The following is a 22,574-nucleotide window of genomic DNA, read 5'->3' as shown; positions in this document are numbered from 1 at the left end:
GAAAAGAAAACACTGCTAAACAAATCTCAAAGTCCGCCTACCAATGAAACGAGTGTGATTCATGCTCATGACACATTTTTATTTTCGGAGAGTTTCATAAATGGCCGGACATATATTTGTTTAGCAGTGGTTTATTTCCATGAAACGTAATTTACGTTTCATGTTTCTTTGATGTGCGGCCTGCCTATGAATGAAATCATCTCTGTAATACTTCGTTATTTAGTTTTATGTTTATCCGCTGAGAACTAGCAGGACATAATAAACAAATATTGTGTTATTAGGGATAACGTTTATTTAAACTTATATCTATCATATAAATAATCATGTTTATTTAAATTATTGCGCATTTTGCCAATTTTGATTTTAAAACAGAAATCACATTTATTAAAAATCACAATCATTTAACACATTCCGTCCATCGATATCTTAAGTTTATAATGTTAAAATTTCACTTCGATTTAATTTACTTATAAACTCTTTGATGTCCTCAGTTAATCAATAGGATTATTGATAGTATGGATAGTGTAAAAAATAATGTGGTCGTTTAAAATTTTATTACGGTTCCTTTTATTAATTGTGACAGTTGTCAAAACTAGTAAACTCGTAATTAAACAGAAATAATCTACCTAAAATTATTCCCACTATGGTAATGTACAGTAGAAAATTACCGCTGTAATAATAATCTGATTGGGCAGAATTAAACATGTGATGAAAAATCATACTACATGATTGGAAGTTAAAATGATTAAGAAATAATCGCTGAAATTTTATTCTTGTAGGTTTCTATTGGTCGGAATCTCTATGAATGAAATCATCTCTGTAATACTTCGTTATTTAGTTTTATGTTTATCCGCTGAGAACTAGCTGGACATAATAAACAAATATTGTGTTATTAGGGATAACGTTTATTTAAACTTATATCTATCATATAAATAATCATGTTTATTCAAATTATTGCGCATTTTGCCAATTTTGATTTTAAAACAGAAATCACATTTATTAAAAATCACAATCATTTAACACATTCCGTCCATCGATATCTTAAGTTTATAATGTTACAATTTCACTTCGATTTAATTTACTTATAAACTCTTTGATGTCCTCAGTTTATCAATAGGATTATTGAAAGTATGGATAGTGTAAAAAATAATGTGGTCACATCTCGGCGAAAGTTGTAGGGTCCTGCAACAAAAGAAAAATATTTGTTAATGTATGACTAAGCAAATAAGTTAAGTTAATAATTGAAGAGCTTATTGCAACATAATGGTAAGCCACAATTCTACAGAATTCTCTTTTATTGCATTATGTATTTGAAGAAACCTATGTTAAGCCATATAAAAATTATTTGGTGATTACTGCAATAGATGGCGGAGTTATTGCTGTATCGTGTTTATACAATCGCCCATTTCTGTTCACTTTTTCGCGTAAAACGTGGTAAGCCACATTAAAATGGCGCCGACATCAGGTGCACGTTCTGAATTAAGAGCGGTTTTAAGCGAAAATAGCAGTCTACATGTCAATTTTATTGATGATAAAGATGACAGTGTAGCAGATAAAGACCATAAGCCCAGTGGCGATGATTTTCCGTCTCAATCTAGTGAGGTAAGCTTTATTTTCTGATTTTTTGGCTTACCATGTTTTTGCACAAAAATATTCATATATATTACATGGAATAATATGGTATGCCATGTGGCTTATCGAGTTATTGATATAAAATTTTTGAAATATTCGCAAATTCTAGAGTGTAATACAGTCTCTTTTTGTTGTTCTAGGATGAATTGCAGGAACCAATACCCAGGCTTTTTAAAGATAAGGAGGTTAATTCAGAGAAGAAAAAACCAACAAGATGGAGACAACGAAATGAGGAACACTATGATCGAAATGAAAGAAAAAGAAGCCGTAATTCAGGACAGCAGTATACTTCTAAGAAAACCAAGACGATTATTAGGTCACGTGAAATTGGCGAAGAAAATTCCGTTTTACGGAAAGGCAGACCTGCAATAATAGAGTTGTCAAACATTCCCAAGAAATATAACGAACCTCTGAAAATTGCGAAAAATAAACTGGACAATATAAAAAGTTTGTTTATATCCCGCCAGTGTACCACACTTTTTATAATCAGTTAAACGCAGCTTCTGAAGTTAATGAAGAATTGGAAATTGTAGAAACATAACTTAGTTGATTTTTTTGTATTGCGATTTTTTAAATTTAAGAATATGTTAAGCCACATTTTTTTTTAATAAACTTATTTTTTTAATATAAATATGTGTTTTTTTTGTGAAATAATAAATGTACATGTATTTTAATAATTAATATAACTAACTAACAAGCGATCAGGTTTTTACATTTAAACCAATATTTTTTAGATTTTTTTAAAACTTTAAACATTGATATCTCGGTTTTATTTTGTGGCTTACCATTATGTTGCAATAAGCTCTTCAATTACAGGCCAGTCAATGAGAGCAAAAACAGGATATTACCTCCGAGTTCTAGCCAACTGCATGGATTTTAATGAAATTTTGGGACTAGCCTCTACGTATCTCCTAATTCAAAGTCTACCTTATACCGATGTGAGCTTTTATCTTGGGGGTGGTTTCCACGTTACTTCAAGTGGGTGGAAAATTTTTTGGTCAAAATAACCACAGAAGTGGCTACAGAAGGTAATTCTAAGCAAAAACTGTTCTATAATGTTTTTTCAAAACTCAATACTTTTTGCGTATTCGTGGTTGAAAATTTGCCATTTCCATTGAAAAATGTCACCTTTTCGGACTGTTTTTTGCAAATAGGTACCTACCTTAAAAATTATGAATATATGCATCTTACGAAAAAAATATATACAACATTTTTGTAGATTATGAAAAATACAATAGATTCGTTTCTTCATAAATTTTTAGTTATAATAGAAAAAGGAATAGTCCTGTCGCCAGGGGGGGTACAACGGCCTCGTTAATTCAGATGGACTTACTCAAGTTTTTTTTATGTATTTTGACCCGTAGAACACGAATTTTTTGGGTAACAGTTGATCCGGATGTCGATAAGATTGTTATAGACCAAGAACTTGAGGAATCAAATAACAGCGATTTTTGGCAAAACAAAACAATATTTTGTATTTTTTGGGCCATTTTAAGTAAAAAATATTTCTACAAGTTTTTTCGTAGGATGCACAGTTTTCGAGATAAACGCGGTTGAACTTTAAAAAAATCGAAAAATTGCAATTTTTGAACCCGAATAACTTTTGATTAAAAAATAAAATAGCAAGTCTGCTTACCGCATTTGAAAGTTTAAGTCAAATTATATCGGTTTTGATTATTTGCATTGGTAAAAATTTATTTTTTTATTGTTTAACAAAGCTATAAACACGTAGGGTTTCCCGTGCTTTTACATGCGTTTTAACGCATGTAACGTAGAAATAGTCTTGATTGCACTAGTACCTATTCTACCTACTCGTTCGATTTTAAATGAGAAATCATAGAAACATCACTCACGCACTAGTTGTTTGTAGCTTTGTTTAACAATAACACAATAAATTTTTAGCAATGCAAATAATCAAAACCGACATAATTTGACTTGAACTTTCAACGGCGCTAAGCAGAATTGCTATTTTATTTTTTAATCAAAAGTTATTCGGGTTTAAAAATTGCAGTTTTTCGATTTTTTGAAAGTTCAACCGCGTTTATCTCGAAAACTGTGCATCCTACTAAAAAACTTGTAGAAATATTTTTTGCTTAAAATGACCCAAAAAATACAAAATATTGTTTTGTTTTGCCAAAAATCGCTGTTATTTGATTCCTCAAGTTCTTGGTCTATAACAATCTTATCGACATCCGGATCAACTGTTACCCAAAAAATTCGTGTTCTACGGGTCAAGATACATAAAAAAAACTTGGGTAAGTCCATCTGAATTAACGAGGCCGTTGTACCCCCCCTGGCGACAGGACTAGAATATGGTAGGTGAAAAAAGATTTCTTTTTGGTGCATGCTCAACTCGGTGTGTTCAACTTAAAATAACAGAGAAATGGTCAATTTTAAGGTTATAATGCAACAAATACCTTTTGTAGTGCTTGAAAAGACCGTTAAAACGAGCGCTGTTAAATGTCGATTACATGCAAACCACGAGAAATATGGTGCAAACAAATTTATGACTAATTTATATTAAGATAAAATGCTAAAAAAAAATTATGACTAATTTATTTTGAGATAAAATGTTAAAAATTATATTTAACCCCTCATCCATCAAATTTTAATGCATCATTTTACTTCTACAATACCTTTTATTATATTGTTATTTCTATGTTCAAAAAGTTGGACCGGTTTAAAATGCATGGTTTTTATTAATTATATTTATATTATATTTTATAATATAATTATAGAACGCATTTTTAAATTTTCTTAAAGATCTTCTTCCTCTCCATGTACATGTAACTCAAAAATGATAAAGATGTACAGGAATGAATGAAAAACAAAATTGTTATCTGAAAAACCCTATATTTTGTAGGTACACCATCTTTTTTCTTGTCTTATCATTTTCAAGTTACATGAAGAAAAAGGAAGATTTTTAACAAAAATTTAAAAATGTGCTTTATATTTGATCTTATTTTTTTTTTCAAAAACCATTCATTTTAAACCCGTTTAACTTTTTGAACATAGAAATGACAATATAATAAAAGGTATTGTAGAAGAAAAACGGTGCTTTTAAAGTCTGGTGGATAAGAAGTTAATATACTTCTCATTTTTCCGAAAAATACATTAGTCATCAAATTTTTTGCACCATATCTCGATTAAATGTATCTAATCGACATTTAACAGTGCTCGTAAAGGTTCTTTCAAGCACTTCTTCTTTTGGTACCTATTCGTTTCGAATATTGGCGATCATTCTGGCTATAATTACTTTATTATTTGATGCTTTAAATAGATTAGTTGTTGTTGACGAGAACCATTTCCTCAGGTTGTTTAAACATGATATTCTTCTTCTCCCAATTCCTCGCTTTCCGAATACTTTGCCTTGAAAGATTACTTTTAAGCACTTCAATTCTTTGATTACTTTTAAGCAATTAAATTAATTACAAAAGCTATTTTTAGCACTTTTTTACTTATACCCCTAAAATCGACCATTTTTCTATTAGTTAAATTTGAATACACCGATTTGAGCATGCTCAAGAAAATACCTTTTCACCTACCATATCCCTTTTTCTATTATATTTATGAAGAAATGAATCTCTTTTATTTTTCGTGCGTATGCTTGTCTTTTATTGGCACTGGTCTTAGCAACCAACTAGCCAGTCAATGTGTTTTGAATTCTCTCTTTTAAAAAATATATGCTTAGTATCTACATTTAAATCTATTACTACTACATACTAAGTTTTTTACTCTGTTTGTTTATTTATTATTTTTTTTTATTAATTTTTTTTACAATTAGTTTTTTATTATATTTCTTATTATATGTTTTTATTACTTTTTTAAGTTTTTTTTGGTTTTGTTTGTTTTTATGTATTTTTTTGTATATTTTTTACTACGCTAAGACCTAAACCCAATGCAACACCTCATTTATTTTTCATAAGCTACAAAAATGTTTAATAAAGTTTTTTTCGTTAGATGCATAATCTTTAAGGTATTCGCAAAAAACCGTCAGAAAAGGTGTCATTTCTCAATGAAGCTATCAAATTTTCAACCACGAATACCTTAAAAAGTATTGAGCATAGAACAATTTTTGGCTTAGAATTAGGTTCTCTAGCTACTTCCGTGGTTACTTTGACCAAAAAATTTTATCTTGGGAACCGCTCCCAAGATAAAAGAGCACATTGGCATAGTGTAGACCTTGTTTCTTGAGCTATTCCCTACTCCCTGTGAGAATATCAAGTAAATTGATGCAGTAGGATAAAAGTCGGAGCCCAATACCCTCACTGACTGCCCTATAAATGGTATTCTAATTTTCTTGTATTCTATTTGCAAATGGCTAAAAATTACGTGTTTTAAATTACGTTGCTCTAAAAATTACGTGTAAAAAGGCTTTTTCTGAAGCCGTCCCGAAAATAAAACTTTCGGTATGATTTATTAAATCGAAAGTACCATTTTATACAACTCATAGCAAAAGTAGTTATTTTCGGTACCAATTTTTTCACTTTCCGGACACTTTTTATACTTTCGGGACGATTTTGGGTATGTGGGTAACGGCTTTGAAAATAACTTCGTCAACTTTGTATTTTATTATGACAACGCTAGTCAAAATTAAAGTGTTTAATAAAAGTTCATAAGTAAAGTTTATCCATATATTCTTTTTAACATTCAAAACGGCTGCAGAAAAAATATTGTACGTAACACGATCCAAAAGTGATTTTACGAGACTCGCAGGATTCCAGGACTCGCCTACGGCTCGCCCTGAAAACTTCTTACTTGTCTCATAAAATAGCACTTTCGGAACTTGTTACGTAAATTACTATTAATGGTATCACAGGATTTTTCTGTTTATTTGTTGGCGCGTATGGTTATACATACATACGGATAAAATTATATTATTCTCAAACGGACAATAATTTTTATCAAATCCAATTTTACACTTAATGATTTTCAGTAATTAGTGCGCTACTAGCAATATTTATAAATAGCAAATCAAAAAAGCACAATTAGACTTCTTAAGTCATAGGTTTTCACCCAACCTTACTCTTAGTGTACTTTGCATCGATTGATATACGGTTTTACTAGTTTTCAGTCATTTTTGCCAAAATTCCTGTCATGACTTTTTAACTACAAATTACATCAAAACTAAACATTCGAGCTCTACACGATAATAGGTATATCAAATGTAATATTTCTGCGATTATAATGTGGCACTTACGATTATACGCTCTGAGCTTCGCTGGTGTCGCTCCTGGCGGATTACTAATTCAACTTTCACCGGTAATTTTTAAATTTATTATTTAATTGTTATCGCTTAATATTTACAACGCAAAAAAAATTAAATTTTAATCGATTTTTTTAAGATTTTGCTAATCATTTTGACGTTCTATTGATGAAATATGAATTTCTTACTTCGGATACTTTCACAATCATCGTGTAGGTGGCGCTAAGATTACTAGATTAATTTATAATTACATATTACGGAACATTAAAAAAACTTAAATTCAGTATTTAAAACGTAAGTATATTTAAGGTAAAAATATATACCACAGCTTTGACCAACTAATATTTTTTAAAATTAATGTTTTTAATTTTAATTTTAAATTAATCACTTTGACATTTATGTCAAATTTCCGGTAAACGTTTACAGACTTGCCACTACTGGCGCTAGCAAATTTGTAAATATCCCCTCTACGTACGAGCTCACAGCGTATACCTTTATAACCAGAATAGGGAACTTGCATAAATTTTTAAATATTAAAATGATATTAAAAAACATAAGGTAACATGATCTTAAAACGCTTGCATGCGAAAAAACAAATATTTTTAACCCGTACGCTAATTACGACGCTTTTAAAATGCTATAAAATTCAAATATCTTAGGAGGCTCTTAAACGTCCTTCTATTGGTTCGAAGTCACGGGCCACGGTCGGTCAACCGGGCTAGCTAGTCGGAAACAACGCGATTAGGGTAGGTATCACGGGTATATTACATTTTAATCGTCTTTAATGGAAAACTCCTAGGTATTATTTGAGGCGCTCAGAGCAACAGTGGCCTAACCCACATCCTACAATTTTACCAAAACGCTTTAATTACATTAAAGTTATCCCTTGTTTAAATATTTTCAGATGCAGAGTAGATCAACCAATAGTTGCTTGAGTCAATCTGCATCTGAAAATACTTAACTAATGCATAACTTTAATGTAGTAAAAGCGTTTTGGTAAAATTGTGTGATGTGATGTGGGTTAGGCCACTGTAGCTCTGAGCGCCTCATTTATGTTCATCTTATATATATCGTAATAAGTAGTTCACCAATCAGCTTAGTTTTAAACTGAAATTGATAAAAGTTGAGTCCTACTTTGTAAAGAGTTTAAAACGCATAATATGACGGACGAGGGTTTTTCAAAAGGTCAATCTGACTAACTTACCTACCGTTGATGTCTTCATCGTGGCAACTTTTATAAAAAGTAGTGAAAGCTATTCTATTGGAGAAATGCGAGGTGTCAAGGCAAATAAATAAGAGTTATTAATAAGCATGTTTAAACCGTTTATAACAATAGTTTGGTACCATTATATTATAGTATACGGTTTACCCCGTGGCGTGGGTGTGATCTACCTACCTCTAATCGAAGGATTTCGTATATCCTGGAAAAGATTACGGTGTAATTTGCATTATAATAAAGATTATATTTTATTGTAATATTTATTAGTACCTACTGGAGCCTTTCATTATTGTGTTCAAAGCCTTCTGAGAAAAGATTATGGTGATTAGCAAACGTACCGATAGAACGTGTACATATCCAGCAAAATCCTTCTTAACAAAGTTAATAATACGCATAAATAAGAAGAATCATTATTGTAATTTTACAAGTTAATATCTTTATCATCTCAGCTTATACTTACACCGCATCCCTCGGTAGACCGCAAGCTATAGTAGAAACCCGACTGTAGACCGCATACTATAGTAGCACCAATACTTTTTAGTTACTCTTACTTTTATTACTAAAAGTTTTGTTTATTTTTAAGTTACTTGTTTCTTCTTTGTTTTTCAACACAAGAAACGACAAAAGTAATTTCATAAAAAAGAACTTTTTGATACATGTCAACAGAAATAAAATGTTAATATGTTGCCTGTTACAGAAAAAATCATTTTTGCCATAGAGTAAAACAAGATATTTCAACTATATTATTTATCTATGGGCAAACTGCATTAAATGCAATAGCCCACCCCGAACGGGCAAACGATACGAGTGGCCTGTGACGTCAGACCCCAGGTCTCGCTTTTGAAGTTGTTTAAAACGGAAATTTTAGGCGCGGAACTTTGATTAGATGTTGTACGTACACTATTCATTGTTAAGACGTAATATTTTGAATATAACATTTTAAAACATAAATTAACAATTTTATGCAAAAAAATTTTTTAGTGCAAGTTCCCTATTGTTATAAAAACCCAAAGTCGAAATACAGGGCGAACAATCACAGGCGTTTGAAACGAATGTTGGGCTGCGACAGGGAGATGCGATGGCGTGTCTCCTCTTCAACATAGCTCTGGACAAGGCTGTCAGAGATATCCGAATAGACAGCAGATGAAATATTTTTAATAAATCATCCCAAATTTTGGCATATGCGGATGACGTGGACATAGTTGCTCGCACAACACGGAAACTAGAAGAAATGTATACCACCTTCTCAAATGCCTCAAAAAATATGAGCCTGAAAGTAAACGAGGAGACAACTAAGATGACGGCATCAACACCCATCAATAGAGCCAGAAACATCGGTCATCAATTCACTGTTGATAACTCTACCTTTGAAGTGGTGGACAAATTCACATACTTAGGCTCCCTAATCACCAAGGAGAACGTCATGAGAAAGAGATCAAGCGAAGGATAATCCTAGCGAACAAATGCTATTTTGGACTGAGTTGACATATGAGAAGCAGAAACTTAAGCCACAAAACAAAAATAACCATATACAAAACCCTTATTATACAACCAGTGTTGACATATGGATCAGAGACATGGACCATCTCCAAGGCAGATGAAAATCTTCTGCTTATATTTGACCGAAGTATCCTGAGACCAATATTCGGTGGCATCTGTGAAAATGGTATTTGGAGGAGGAGGTACAACTACGAGGTATACCACAGATATAAACATATATTTGGTGGTAAAGACGTAGTATCTCTTATAAGAATAGGAAGACTAAGACGGACAGGACACCTATCAAAATGACAGCATAACAACCCTCCTAGAAGAATCCTTATGTCAAAACCTGTGGGAATTAGAAATAGGGGTAGACCAAAACTTAGATGGAAGGATGGTGTAGATGACGATGGAAGAAAAATAGGCGCAGCAAACTGGCAGCGGTTGGCAATGGATAGGACTGACTGGCGTAATAGACTTGGGAAGGTCGAGGCTCCTTTATAGGGCTGTAGCACAATTGATGATGATGATGGTGTTATAAAAACCAAAAGTAAGTATATTTATTCTTGTCTCGCTAAAACGCGTTAAGTAATATGTCGCTTGTACTATCTTGGCGAAATTAAAACAGTATTTTTAGCATTCTCGAGTTATAAGCTATCTGTTGAAGCCTCATTTGCCGTCCTATCAGTTTTACTGACGTAGGAGTCATATTCGCGGCGGGCAGACGGACGGACATACAGGAATAAAACCGGAAGTATATATTTTATTTCGTCATGTTAAGGAGCCTCGAATAATATACCGCTTCTACTATTTCAGAGACTTTAAAACAGTATTTCCAGTTTCAACTCTGCAAACGGAAGTCCGATGTTAAATTCCTCACGTATACTACCATTCTTGAGTTATATGTTTTCACTTAACACCTTATTAATTTGTCATTATATCTGTTTTAATAACGGAGGAATAATATTCGCGGACAGATAAGAACGAGCAGACAGGCATGAAACTGGAAGAATTATATCTTTGCTCGTCTAGGTGCATCGAATAATATATCACTTGTACTATTTCGGCGTCTTTAAAACAGAACTTCCAGTTGCAACTCTAAAACTGGAAGTCCTAGGTGAACTTTGTCACCTTTAGTGGCATTCTTGGGTTACATTTTTCGTTCTATCTGGTCTAATGACAGAGGACTTGTGTATTTAAATCTCTGGGACAAACAGATATGGATAATAATTCAAGGCTTTCACATTTTTTCAAAATGGCTGAAAACACAACACTTTTTATTTTTAGTTTCAATTTTACTCATATGGGAATAAATGATTTTTATCTACTTTATCTCATATTTTATGTATAAGTCTTTAGTTTGTGAAAACTGTCATTATAGATATCAGTACGTCAGGGTTTAAAATGTGCGTGAAGTAACAATGAACTTTTTCTACAATCACTTGATAAAAAAGACTTTTTGGCTTGTCAATGGCAACGAAACTTGACGTTTACTGAGTACCTTCACTACTTTATCGCTCTAGCGCGTAAAGTTTGATTTGATTTTACGCTCGTCGTCCGTAGCAACTGTGCAACCATAATAAAATACAAACACATTGAATATTAAAACTGAAAAATATAAAAGTTAATGTTATGACATTATAGTGACAGATATAAAATAGTTTCAATAAAGTTAATGATTTAAAAATAGTTTCATTTTATTAAGTGATTGTAGAAAAAATGTTGTATGTATTACATGCGCAAAGTGACATTATTGCTTTCGAGTAATTAAATCTTACTCTCAAACAATAATATATCACTTTTCGCTCTTAATACATAAATAACTATTAAATGGGATTTACTTCTTCGCACTGTATTTTGGCACAGTTTCATATGTATAATCAAATATCCTTTCCGCGTTGTTATGATGATGACATGTGAGCAATAAATTACAATAAAAGTTTTAACAATTTTGTGGTTTGAAAGAAGTTGGAATTTTTAAATGTCTAAGTTCTAAGAATTGTAAAATAGAAATGTACTCCAGTGACGAAGACATGCAGTTTTTTTGTTTATCGTAGATAAAATATTGTATGAAACTGTGCGAGAAGTACTTTTTGCCCACTTACGCGATGAACAGCACTCGTTCTGCTCGTGCTCTGAACATTGCGTGCGTGCGCGAAAAGCATACTTCACGAACTGTTTCATAAATAACCTGTGTTGAGCTGCCCCCCCCCCACTTGCAAAATTAAAAAACAAATAGCGCTGATTTATGAGCTTTCATATTCCGCAAATTAAAAATTTTGACCTCGTTCCACTGAGCAGGAATTTAATATTTTATTGAGGGGGCTGAGTACTTAAAAATAGGGATATTGAATGGATTTTTGCGGCAGAATTACCAGCTATTTATGAGCTTTTGAAATAATATAGTTTATATTTTTGAGCTCATCCCCTTTACCCCCAAACAAGCCCTTAATTGATTTAAACTAAGAGAAAAATTAAAATATATCGTATCGCGGATATAATTCTTATAGCTTAAATATATTCTAAGAATATACTATTAAATCATGTGAATTTCGCTTTTTTACCTACAAACCCTTCGCAAGAAAACCACCCCATTTTCCCGGCTTAAGAGAGAGTTGTACTTAAAATGCATTAAATTAATTATTTGGCGGTTACATATCATTTAATAATTTATTAGCTCCCCAATGACGCGCATTTAGATCAGTAAATTGCAATTTATTTTATATAGTGCAGTCACTGAAGGTAAAAATCAACGATTACCTTCAATTTCGGTGAACCTACATCGATTTTCACGAAAATTGGTCAGTGGTTAGAGGATACCTCAAGAACCAAAGGTTACATGGTGCCACCTTGCGCCTTTACCATGAGTGTGGATACCGCCTCTTCTCGGGGGTGAATATTATTTTATAAAAAATAACTACACAAATCGGTAAAAGGACAAATTATAAGCAAAATTTGTTATATAAAATTATTAAAATAAGTCAATACTTTTTTAGTTATTAAAGATCAAAGATTTTAATTATTCGTGAAAAAAATGCATGTTTTAAAGCGGTTTTTCGTAAATCACTGAAAAACTGAAGTTTTTACAAAAAAGTTAATAGTAATTTAATTTGTATAGCTCATATTCTAAGAATAAACTCTTAAATCAAGCGCATTTCGATTATTGAGCTACAACCTTTCGCAAGAAAATCATCCCATATTCCCGGCTTAAGAGAGAGTTGTACTTAAAATAATTTAAATTAATTATTTGGCGACTACACATCATTTAATAATTTATGAGCTCGCAAAATATACGCATCTCAATTATTGAATTGCAATTTTCTTTCTGTAGTGCAGTCACTGAAGGTAAAAATCAACTATGACCTTCGATTTCGGTAAATCTCCATTCATTTTCACGAAAATTCGTGAGCAGATAGAGGATACCTCAAGAAACAAAATTAACAATACAGTCGATTCGATAACATGAGACACAACTGTCTACACTACAATCAAAATAAAAATGCACTCGAAATAAACAAGCACGAGGAGCACTCCCAAATCATTATTTGGGAGTGCTCCTCGATCATTCAACGTTCTTGGTTTGTTTATTTCTCTATAGTGTATTTTTATTGTGATTGTAGTGTAGGTAGACAGTTGTGTCTCAGACTAGCGAATCGACTATAACAACTGGTGGTTTTAAACTAGGGTATATGTCACCCCTTCTCGGGGGTGAAAATTACTTTATTAAAAATAAACCCACAAATCGAGAGAGGGACATCTTCTAAGCAAAATTTGTTATGTAATGCTATTAAAATAAATCAATACTTTTTGAGTTATTAAAGGTAAAATATTTTAATTTTTATGAAAGAAAATGCACGCTTTAAAGCAATTTTTCATAACTAACTCAAAAACTGTAAATTTTTACAAAAAAGTTTTCATCACTAAAATTGAAGTTAATAAAAATATAATATATTGCTTACTTCAAAAACCATTTATTGTTAATTTAAAGTAAGTTATACGTAATTAAATGTAAATTTTTTTCTGCGACTATTTAAATCTAAAGATTCAAGATTAAATAACGGGAAAGCGATGCATTTTATAACACTTACTAAATACTTGTCAAAGTACTTAGAAATACCTATCAAATTAGCTCCAGAAGAAGTTGATAGCATCAAAATTTATACTCCAAAAATTTTTCTAAGAAAAATGAACTTTTTTGGGATAACTCTGTTAATTTTTATATCAGGCACATCCAACTGTTTGAAAAGTAATTTCAGAAGCTCTAAAACATGTATTACGTTTAATCTTTCAAATACTTTATTTTTATTAGAAAAATAGGTTAAATGGCTCCTGTTACATTGTTCTCGTAGTAAAATTAAGGCTTAATCGTTTCTATCTTCGCGATTTTGATTCATACAGAAATTAAAAGACAAGTAAAACCTTCGTTAATAAAAAAACTCAAATTTCGTTATCTATCATTTTTTACGGGTATCGACTATTGTTGGAGTTACATATTATCAAAAGCAACTAATCTAGGAAAGTTTGAAAAATTTTGATTTTTTTAAATCATAATATACCTATATTTTTTAAGAATATGCATTCTAAATCGGTCAAAATATTTGAAGTCATTACTTTTGCTAAAGTAAAGAATGTCTTATAGGAATTAATAAAGATATTAATTTTTGTGGAAATGGCGTTCGTTTTATTTTTCGCTTTTTACTAAAAAATTCGAAAGGGTCCTATTATTTTCATGTTCACTTGCTTAATTTTGATAACATCAATTTCTTTCGGTGCTCATTTAATAGGTATTTCAGAGTAAAATGCATCGTTTTCCTGTTAGTCCGTTCTTTAGCGGTAAAATATTGCAAAACCTCTAAATTTTAAAGAACCGTTGGATTGACATGAAATTTGGCATACACATAGCTAACAAGACAAAGAAAAAAAGTGATATTGTGCCGATATGTGCTTTTGCCCTGGGGGTGGTTTTCACCCCCTCTTGGGGGTGAAAAAATATTCGTCCAAAGTAAGTCAGGAAATGGATAAACTGACTAATTTTAAGTAACTTTTATTCTATAGAGTTTTTTCACTAAGTCCATACTTTTCGAGTTATTTGGCAGTGAATATGTTCATTTTTTCAACAAAATAACAACGCCTTTGGACGGTTTTTCGCAAATAACTCAAATAGTAAGCATTTCGTCGAAAAAACATTCTTAGCAAAAATATAGCCTGTAAAAAATTTTAAAAAAATGGTGTATATATCACTTCTCTATACCTAGTAGAAGCAGAGTTATAGCTAATGAAAGTTAGGTTCATATTCGTCAAATTACAAATGGAATACTTTAACGTGAAATAACCAAAAATGAAGCACATTTCGGGGAAAACTCATTACAAATTATTAAGTGTTAAAAAAAATTTCATTTTTGTTTTATAAAAAAAATTTCATTTTTGTTTTATAAAAAAAATTCCTAGCATCAATAGTAAACAAGTTACGTTCAAAATAGAGTTAGTCCCTTTTTGTTTTGGTAAAAAAATCGAGAAAATCAACCCCTAATTAATATCTTAAATGCACTGAATAGTTACGACTTCACAAGTTTCTTGACTCGTGTATGTATTGTTTATATGATCTGTAAGTTTCATCGGTTCAAAGTCCTTATTATTGAAAGGGCTGTAGTTAAAAGGGGTTGAAAGAGTCACTGATCACGAATATATGCAAATTTAGAAACACCAAATCTTAATCAATTTTTGTCTAACAGAAAACCAAAAAAATACATGATATTCAGAAAGGCAATTCTGACTTTTTTTGTTTTTAGAGATTTTTGGTATCTCTAACAATTTTTAAGTTATTTTGAAAAAAAGGCATATTTTTCAAAATTAAAATTTTTAAAAATTTTACTTTGAAACCAAATTTTTTCAAAAATAAGCACTTTGAATCGATGAAACTTACAGATCATATAAACACAACAAAAGTAAAATAATTTGTGGAGCGGTAACGATTAATTTCATTTAAGTTGCTAATTAGGGGGTGGTCTTCTCGATTTTTTTTTGCCAAAACAAAAGAGACCAACTTTATTTTCAGCGTAACTTGCTTAAATTTAATGCTAGAAACTTTTTGTAAAAAAAGAAATAAAGCTTTTTTTAAACACTTTAAAAAAGTCATAATGGGTTTTCCCCAAAAAGTGCTTAATTTTTTGGATATTTCACGTCGAAATATTCTATTTGAAATTTGGTGAATATGAATCTATTTTTCATGGGCTATAACTATGGTTCTACGAGATCCAGAGACCTAACGCGTACAGCATTTTTTTACTTTTTTATAGGCTATATATTTTGTTAAAAACGTTTTATTCGACAAAATACTTACTTTTTGAGTTATTTGTGAAAAACCGTCTAAAAATGTGGTTATTTTGTTGAAAAATGAACATATTCACTCGCAAATAACACGAAAAGTGTTGACTTGGCGAAAAAGCTCTATAGAACAAGAGTTACTTAAAATTAGTCAGTTTACCCATTTCCGGACTTATTTTGGACATATATTTTTTCACCCCCAATAGGGGGTGAAAGTCACCCCCAGGGCAAAAGCACGCATCGGTACAATATCACTTTTTTCTTTGACATGTAAGCTATACGTACGCCGAATTTCATGTCAATCCAAGCGGTTCTTTAAAATTTAGAGCAAAAACCGTGAAAGAATGTAGGTACTGTGTTAATTAGGCACGAATAATTAGATTTAAGTACTTGCCAAAAAAATAACATTTAGTTACCTATAACTCGCTTTGAATTAATAATAAAAGGTTTATTAAAGCTTTAATTTTGGTAAGATAACTTTTTTGTAAAAACTTACAATTTTTAAGTGATTTACGAAAAACCGCTTTAAAACATGCTTTTCTTCAAGAAAAATTAAAATCTCTGATCTTTAGCAACTCAAAAAGTATTGATTTATTTTAATAACTTTATATAACAAATTCTGCTTATAATTTGTCCTTCTATCGATTTGTGGAGTTATTTTTGATAAAATAATTTTCACCCCCGAGAAGGGGCGGGATCCACCTTCAGGTTAAGGGCGTAAGGTAGCAAGCACCATGTCACCTGTGTTTCATGGGGTATCCTCTAACCACTCATCAATTTTCGTGAAAATCGGTGAAGGTTCTCCGAAATTAAAAGTAATAGTTGATTTTTACCTTCGGCAACTGCACTATACAAAAGAAATTGCAATTTAATGATCTAAATGCTCATATTTTGGGAGCTTATAAATTATTAAACAATATGTAGTCGCCAAATAATTAATTTAATTAATTTTATGTACAACTCTCTCTTAAGCCGGGAAGACGGGGTGATTTTCTTGCGAATGGGTTTTAGCTCAATAATCGAAATGCGCGAGATTTAAGAGTTTATTCTTAGAATATATTAGCTGTAAGAATTATATCCGCGAGCCGATACATTTTAAATTTTTTAAGCATTTTTCTTTTAAGTTAAATCAATTAAAGGATTGTTTGGGGGTGAAGGGGATGAGCTCAAAAATCGAAACTATATCATTTCAAGAGCTCATAAATAGCTCGTAATTCTGCCGCCAAAATCGATTCAATATTCCTATTTTTAAGTAGTGGGGGGCTAACTCGATCCCCCCAATAAAATACTAAATTCCTGCTCAGTCGAACGAGCTGAAAATTTTTAATTTGCGGAATATGAAAGCTTGTTTTTTACAAGGGAGGGGGGCAGCTCAACAAGGATTCATAAATAACTATTACTTAATTGGAAAGATTATTTTTTATTTTTAGAAACAAAAATATGTACAAAATAAAGTTGTGCATTCTATAAATCTAACAATATGTTTTAATTTTACCTATGTATATTTATATAAGAATTTGTGAACTTACCATTTCTAGCTTTTTATACATACCTACAACTTTGTTATAAAAATAACGTGTAAAAACGCTTTAATGGATACAGCGGATTTTTCTATTTATTCGCTGACGCGTATGGATATACATACGGTAAAATTATATTATTCTCAAACGGACAATAATTTTTATCAAATCCAATTTTACACTCTAATGATTTTCAGCAATTAGTGCGCTACTAGCAATATTTATAAATAGCAAATCGGAAACACTTTTTCATTTTTATTTAATTCGACTGATATGGGAATAAATGATTTTTATTTAATTGGAGAGATAGACGTTACTATATCTGTATTTGAAAGGTAACTAATAAAAAAAATAATGTAAAAATGGATAACGCTGTGTCGGACATGTGTAAAATGAAGATTAACATACTGGGACTTAGCGATATACAATAGTCTAAATAAGAAAAATGTAACACCAGAGATTTAACAATATATTCTTTCGGGAACAACAACTTCAATCACTGGCAGGAATTATAGTGAATAAGAACTCTCAAAAAGCTATTTGTAACATTGTTAATCTTAGATTTGTTAATTTAAGATAATTGCTGATCTTAAAGTTAAAATGAGTACAAGGCAAATATATGCACCCATTTAAGACAACGATGAAGACACCACAGGCCCTTCTATAAAAAACATAACAATTAAACCTAATAACTAAAAACATGGCATACGTATTATAATGGGAGATTTAAACGCTAATGTGGGTCAAGGAGAAGAAAACTGTGTGGTTCGATATGGATTCAAACTAGTCAATTTGATACGAATGTGATAGTTGGACAGAAATACTTGGAGACATTTGAAATAAATAGTGGCCTAAAATAGCGAGATGCACTTTCGCCATAACTCTGCAACTTAATTCTAGAACACATAATCAGAAGTACAAGAATCGAAAATCGAACTAATAAAAAACATCAGACTAAGGATAAACGAGGCTTTCGTCAGGTTCAAGAAGGAATCAGAGAAGATGAGGCTCCTAATCAATGAAAACAAAAATTAAATATACGTAAAGCAATAATCGAAACTATAGACCAGCTACTAACATCACCATCGACGACTTTAACTTTGAGCGCGTCAGCGAATTTAAGTATCTTGGAAAAACCATAACTGAAGATAATAACGGATCGCAAGAAATAAACAAAAGAAAACCAGCCGACAACAGATGCCTTTATGCTCTTCAAAACCTTAAACAATCGAAACAACTAAGAAGACATATTATTAGATAAACACTATAAAACAATCAATTGATCCTTAGTGATGTATGGTAGCGAAACGTGGACGATAGCAAATGCAAACGAAGAGTAACTACGTGTTTGGGAAAGAAAAATATTAAGGAAGATATTTCGACCAATGCATGACCGTGCAAGAACTTGAAGAACTATGTCCAAACGCTCACACAATAAAAGAAATAAAGTCAAGAAGACTTCAATCGACAGGACACCTTTGTGAACCATCTCGACTCCGACAGCGTCGTCGAGAACTAGATGAAGATTGCTCAAGATAAAGAAGAACGGAGGCAGGAAACATCATAGGACATTCTGACGAAAGAAGAGTAAAGCTGCTATGGGAAGACCATGTGGACCACCTCGATTTTGGTGGCGTCGATGAAGACATTTTGTCAAATCGTATAAAACCCAGAAGGTTTGTAACGCCACGTATTTAGTAAAGTAAAGTATTGAGAAACATCAAAAGTGACATATTTTTGAGGAAGTTCACTGTTAAAAGAGAAGATCATAAATTTTTATTACATGTCTAGGACTTGGACACGGTGGGCCTATCACTTCTACCTCTTCTCAGATAGCGAAACTACACAATGCGAAACTTCGCGAAATATACAGCACTTCTTGATAAACAGTCTTAAATAATACAGTATCAGCCAAAATAAACAGTAAAAAAAATATAAAAAATATAGAATATAACAAATGATCTATGAATTAGTTTTTATAATACATGTGTTCAAAATGTGCACCATGGCGTTGCAAACAAGCTTCATAACGTATCTGAAGATCAAACCCTGGAACTGCACACTGGGGTCTGAAAAACCCAGGCGCACGAATCGTTCAATGTAACTTGCACGACATGTCTGCGTCTTTTGGCAATCCCTTGCACGCAAATTCGGTTAAGAGCCGACTACGTTGATAGACAGTCGCTGCGCCGCGTAAGTTTGTTGTATAATTTGCTGTGATGCTTTTAGTGGAGCTGTGGGTAATTCGGACCCCAGTGTGCACTAAAGGGTGTTAAAATGTTGAGGTGATTTTTTGTTATTTGCTAGTATGGCAGATTCTAAGAGAAAATATTAGTGTCCACTGACAACAAAAGAATTATAGTGGGAAGCTAAAAACCTGTGGGCGAATGAAGATGAACCTGAGACCATCGAAGATGATTTTGGAGACTCATCAGATGAAGACGATGATTATGTTCCTGAACATCAGTCTGACACTGATAACGAACAAAGTTTCGATGTTTTAACTATTTAGAATGGGAAATAAGCCACAATATTATTAAAAAATGATTTTTATTAACGTTTCGACGCCCAAATCGGGTGCCGTTGTCAAAATACAAAATACTATTAATATAAACGAAAAAGTTGTTGCTTAGTAAAAAAATTCTTCTAATAATTTATTTAATTTGACTCATTTATATCGGCAATTCAGATACATATGATACATTTTAAAGTAGAAGACTTTAAAATGATATTGCCAATATTTATGAGTTGCGTTCCTGGGACGACTTTACTGAAAGATAGTTCATTCGATTACATGAAATCAACCCCAACTCAAGAATATCCGTCACAAAAAATCATAGCATGTGATCTGTCTTTAAAAAGACAACCACATGCAACGGTGACATTAAAATTCTCGCGTTAGAGATCTCATAGAAAATCACGAGGGAAAACCAGGAAAAACCTCGTGATACTATCCCGACATCGTAAGTATTTGGTCTTACATTTAATTTACTCTCAAAATTAATACCAAATTCTGACTTTACTATAATTTTGTTTAAATTATAAATAATATCAATAATACATGGGTATATAAGTAATACTAAAATATAAAATATGTATTAACTCGACTATTGACTTACTAATTGTGGTATTTTCTTTCTATTGACTTCCTCTTTCAGTATGGGTATCCACATCCTACTGCATTCCACCGAGGAATTTGCGACACAATTGGTTTCGTTTAGCATAATTAGAGCCGCTTCTTTGATTTTTCTCTTTTTACTATCTGTTTCTTTCAGGACTATACTTGAATCTCTCCACTGAACTCTATGTTCATTATCCCATGCGTGTTGACATATTTGAGATCTATCAAATTCTCTATTTTTAATATAAGATTGATGTTCACTTATTCTAACGTTTAATGGTCTTGATGTTTCACCTATATAAAACTGTTCGCATTCACAAGGTATTTTATAAATACAATTCTTTGTCCTTTCTTGTTCATTGTTAGGTTTAGTTTTAGATAGAATAGATCTCAATGTGTTGGTTGTTTTGAATGTTGTTGAAATGTTGAATTTATTTCCTATTGTTTTAAGTTTCTCGGATAGTCCTTTTATGTATGGTATTGATATTTTCCTCGTATTATTTCTTGTGAATGTTGTAGGATCCCGTTCTATGTTGTTCTGTTCCATTTGATCCAATCTTGACAATTCCTTATTTATAAACGATAAAGGATAATCATTTTTTAATAAAACAGATGTTAAGAATTGTTGTTCTTCTAAAAAGGAATTTTCGTTAGAACAAGTAATTTTGGCTCTATCATATAAGGATTTTATGATTCCCTTTTTAACGTTGATGTTGTGATTTGATTTGTAATTGAGATATCTGTTGGTATGTGTTGGTTTTCTATACACTTGAGTCTCATATCCAGTATCCTTCTTTAAGACTAAAACATCGAGGAAAAGGCAGGGTGTTATTATATTCCTTTTCCATTGTAAATTTTATTGTCTCTTCTTGATCGTTTATAATATTCAGGAATGTATCCAACAATTCTGATCTATGAGGCCATATTGAAAACACATCATCTACATATCTCCACCATACAGTGGGTTTTAAATTTTGTTTAGAAATGATATTAGTTTCGAAATCCTCCATAAATATATTAGCCAATAATGGAGATAAAGAGGAGCCCATTGCTAGACCAAAATTTTGTTTATAAAATTCATTATTTAGTTGAAAATAGGTATTATTAGTACATAATGTCAATAACTCCATTATAGCTGATATATTTAGTTTTGTCCTAGTTGTCAATGTATCATCATTCTCTAATTTCGTTTTGATTATGTTTAAAGTTTTATCTAATGGCATATTTGTAAATAAACTGTTTATGTCAAAACTTACTAAAATATTATTTGGATTAAACTCAATAGTTGATAATTTGTTTACAAAATGTTTTGTATTGTTTATAAATGTGTCATCATTATTAGCAAATGGTTTTATAATGTTTAATAAAAATTTTGATAGTTCACTACAAGGAGAACTGATGGTACTACAAATGGGTCTAAGTGGTATGTTCGCTTTATGAATTTTCGGTACTCCATAAAAATGTGGTGACTTACTGTAATGAGGTGTAATTAATTTTCTTTGATAGTATGTTAGATCATTTTTAAATTTGAATAAAGTTCTATAGATTTTGTTTTCCAGTGTTTTCGTTGGATCCTTCGTTAATTTGGTATAAGGTCCATTTGTAATTAGATCTGTAATTTTGTCCTCGTATTGTATTTTATCCATTATTACAGTTGCATTTCCTTTATCCGCTGGTAGGATCGTTATGGAGTCATCATTTTTTAAAGTTTTTAAAGCTTTAATTTCCTCTTTACTGATGTTCTGTTCAATTTGATTTGTCTTTTCCAATTCAAGTTTACAAAACTAAATATATCAGCTATAATGGAGTTATTGACATTATGTACTAATAATACCTATTTTCAACTAAATAATGAATTTTATAAACAAAATTTTGGTCTAGCAATGGGCTCCTCTTTATCTCCATTATTGGCTAATATATTTATGGAGGATTTCGAAACTAATATCATTTCTAAACAAAATTTAAAACCCACTGTATGGTGGAGATATGTAGATGATGTGTTTTCAATATGGCCTCATAGATCAGAATTGTTGGATACATTCCTGAATATTATAAACGATCAAGAAGAGA

General features: G+C 31.5%; 1 protein-coding gene across 1 annotated transcript in view; it reads right to left on the bottom strand.

The window, feature by feature from the left end:
* Positions 1–922: 922 nt before the first annotated feature.
* LOC114329245 (uncharacterized) overlaps positions 923–22,574 on the bottom strand; it is a 499,354-nt gene continuing 477,702 nt past the window's right edge. Inside the window, exon 6 of the mRNA XM_050650123.1 lies at positions 923–1,182. Within this exon, the coding sequence (XP_050506080.1) occupies positions 1,103–1,182 (80 nt within the window). The 3' untranslated portion in view covers positions 923–1,102. The remainder of the gene's footprint in view (positions 1,183–22,574) is intronic.

This window comes from Diabrotica virgifera, chromosome 5 (assembly GCF_917563875.1).
Source record: "Diabrotica virgifera virgifera chromosome 5, PGI_DIABVI_V3a".
NCBI classification, from domain to species: domain Eukaryota; kingdom Metazoa; phylum Arthropoda; class Insecta; order Coleoptera; family Chrysomelidae; genus Diabrotica; species Diabrotica virgifera.
Note: the sequence above shows the minus strand (reverse complement) of the source record. Positions and strands in the feature narration are given on the sequence as shown.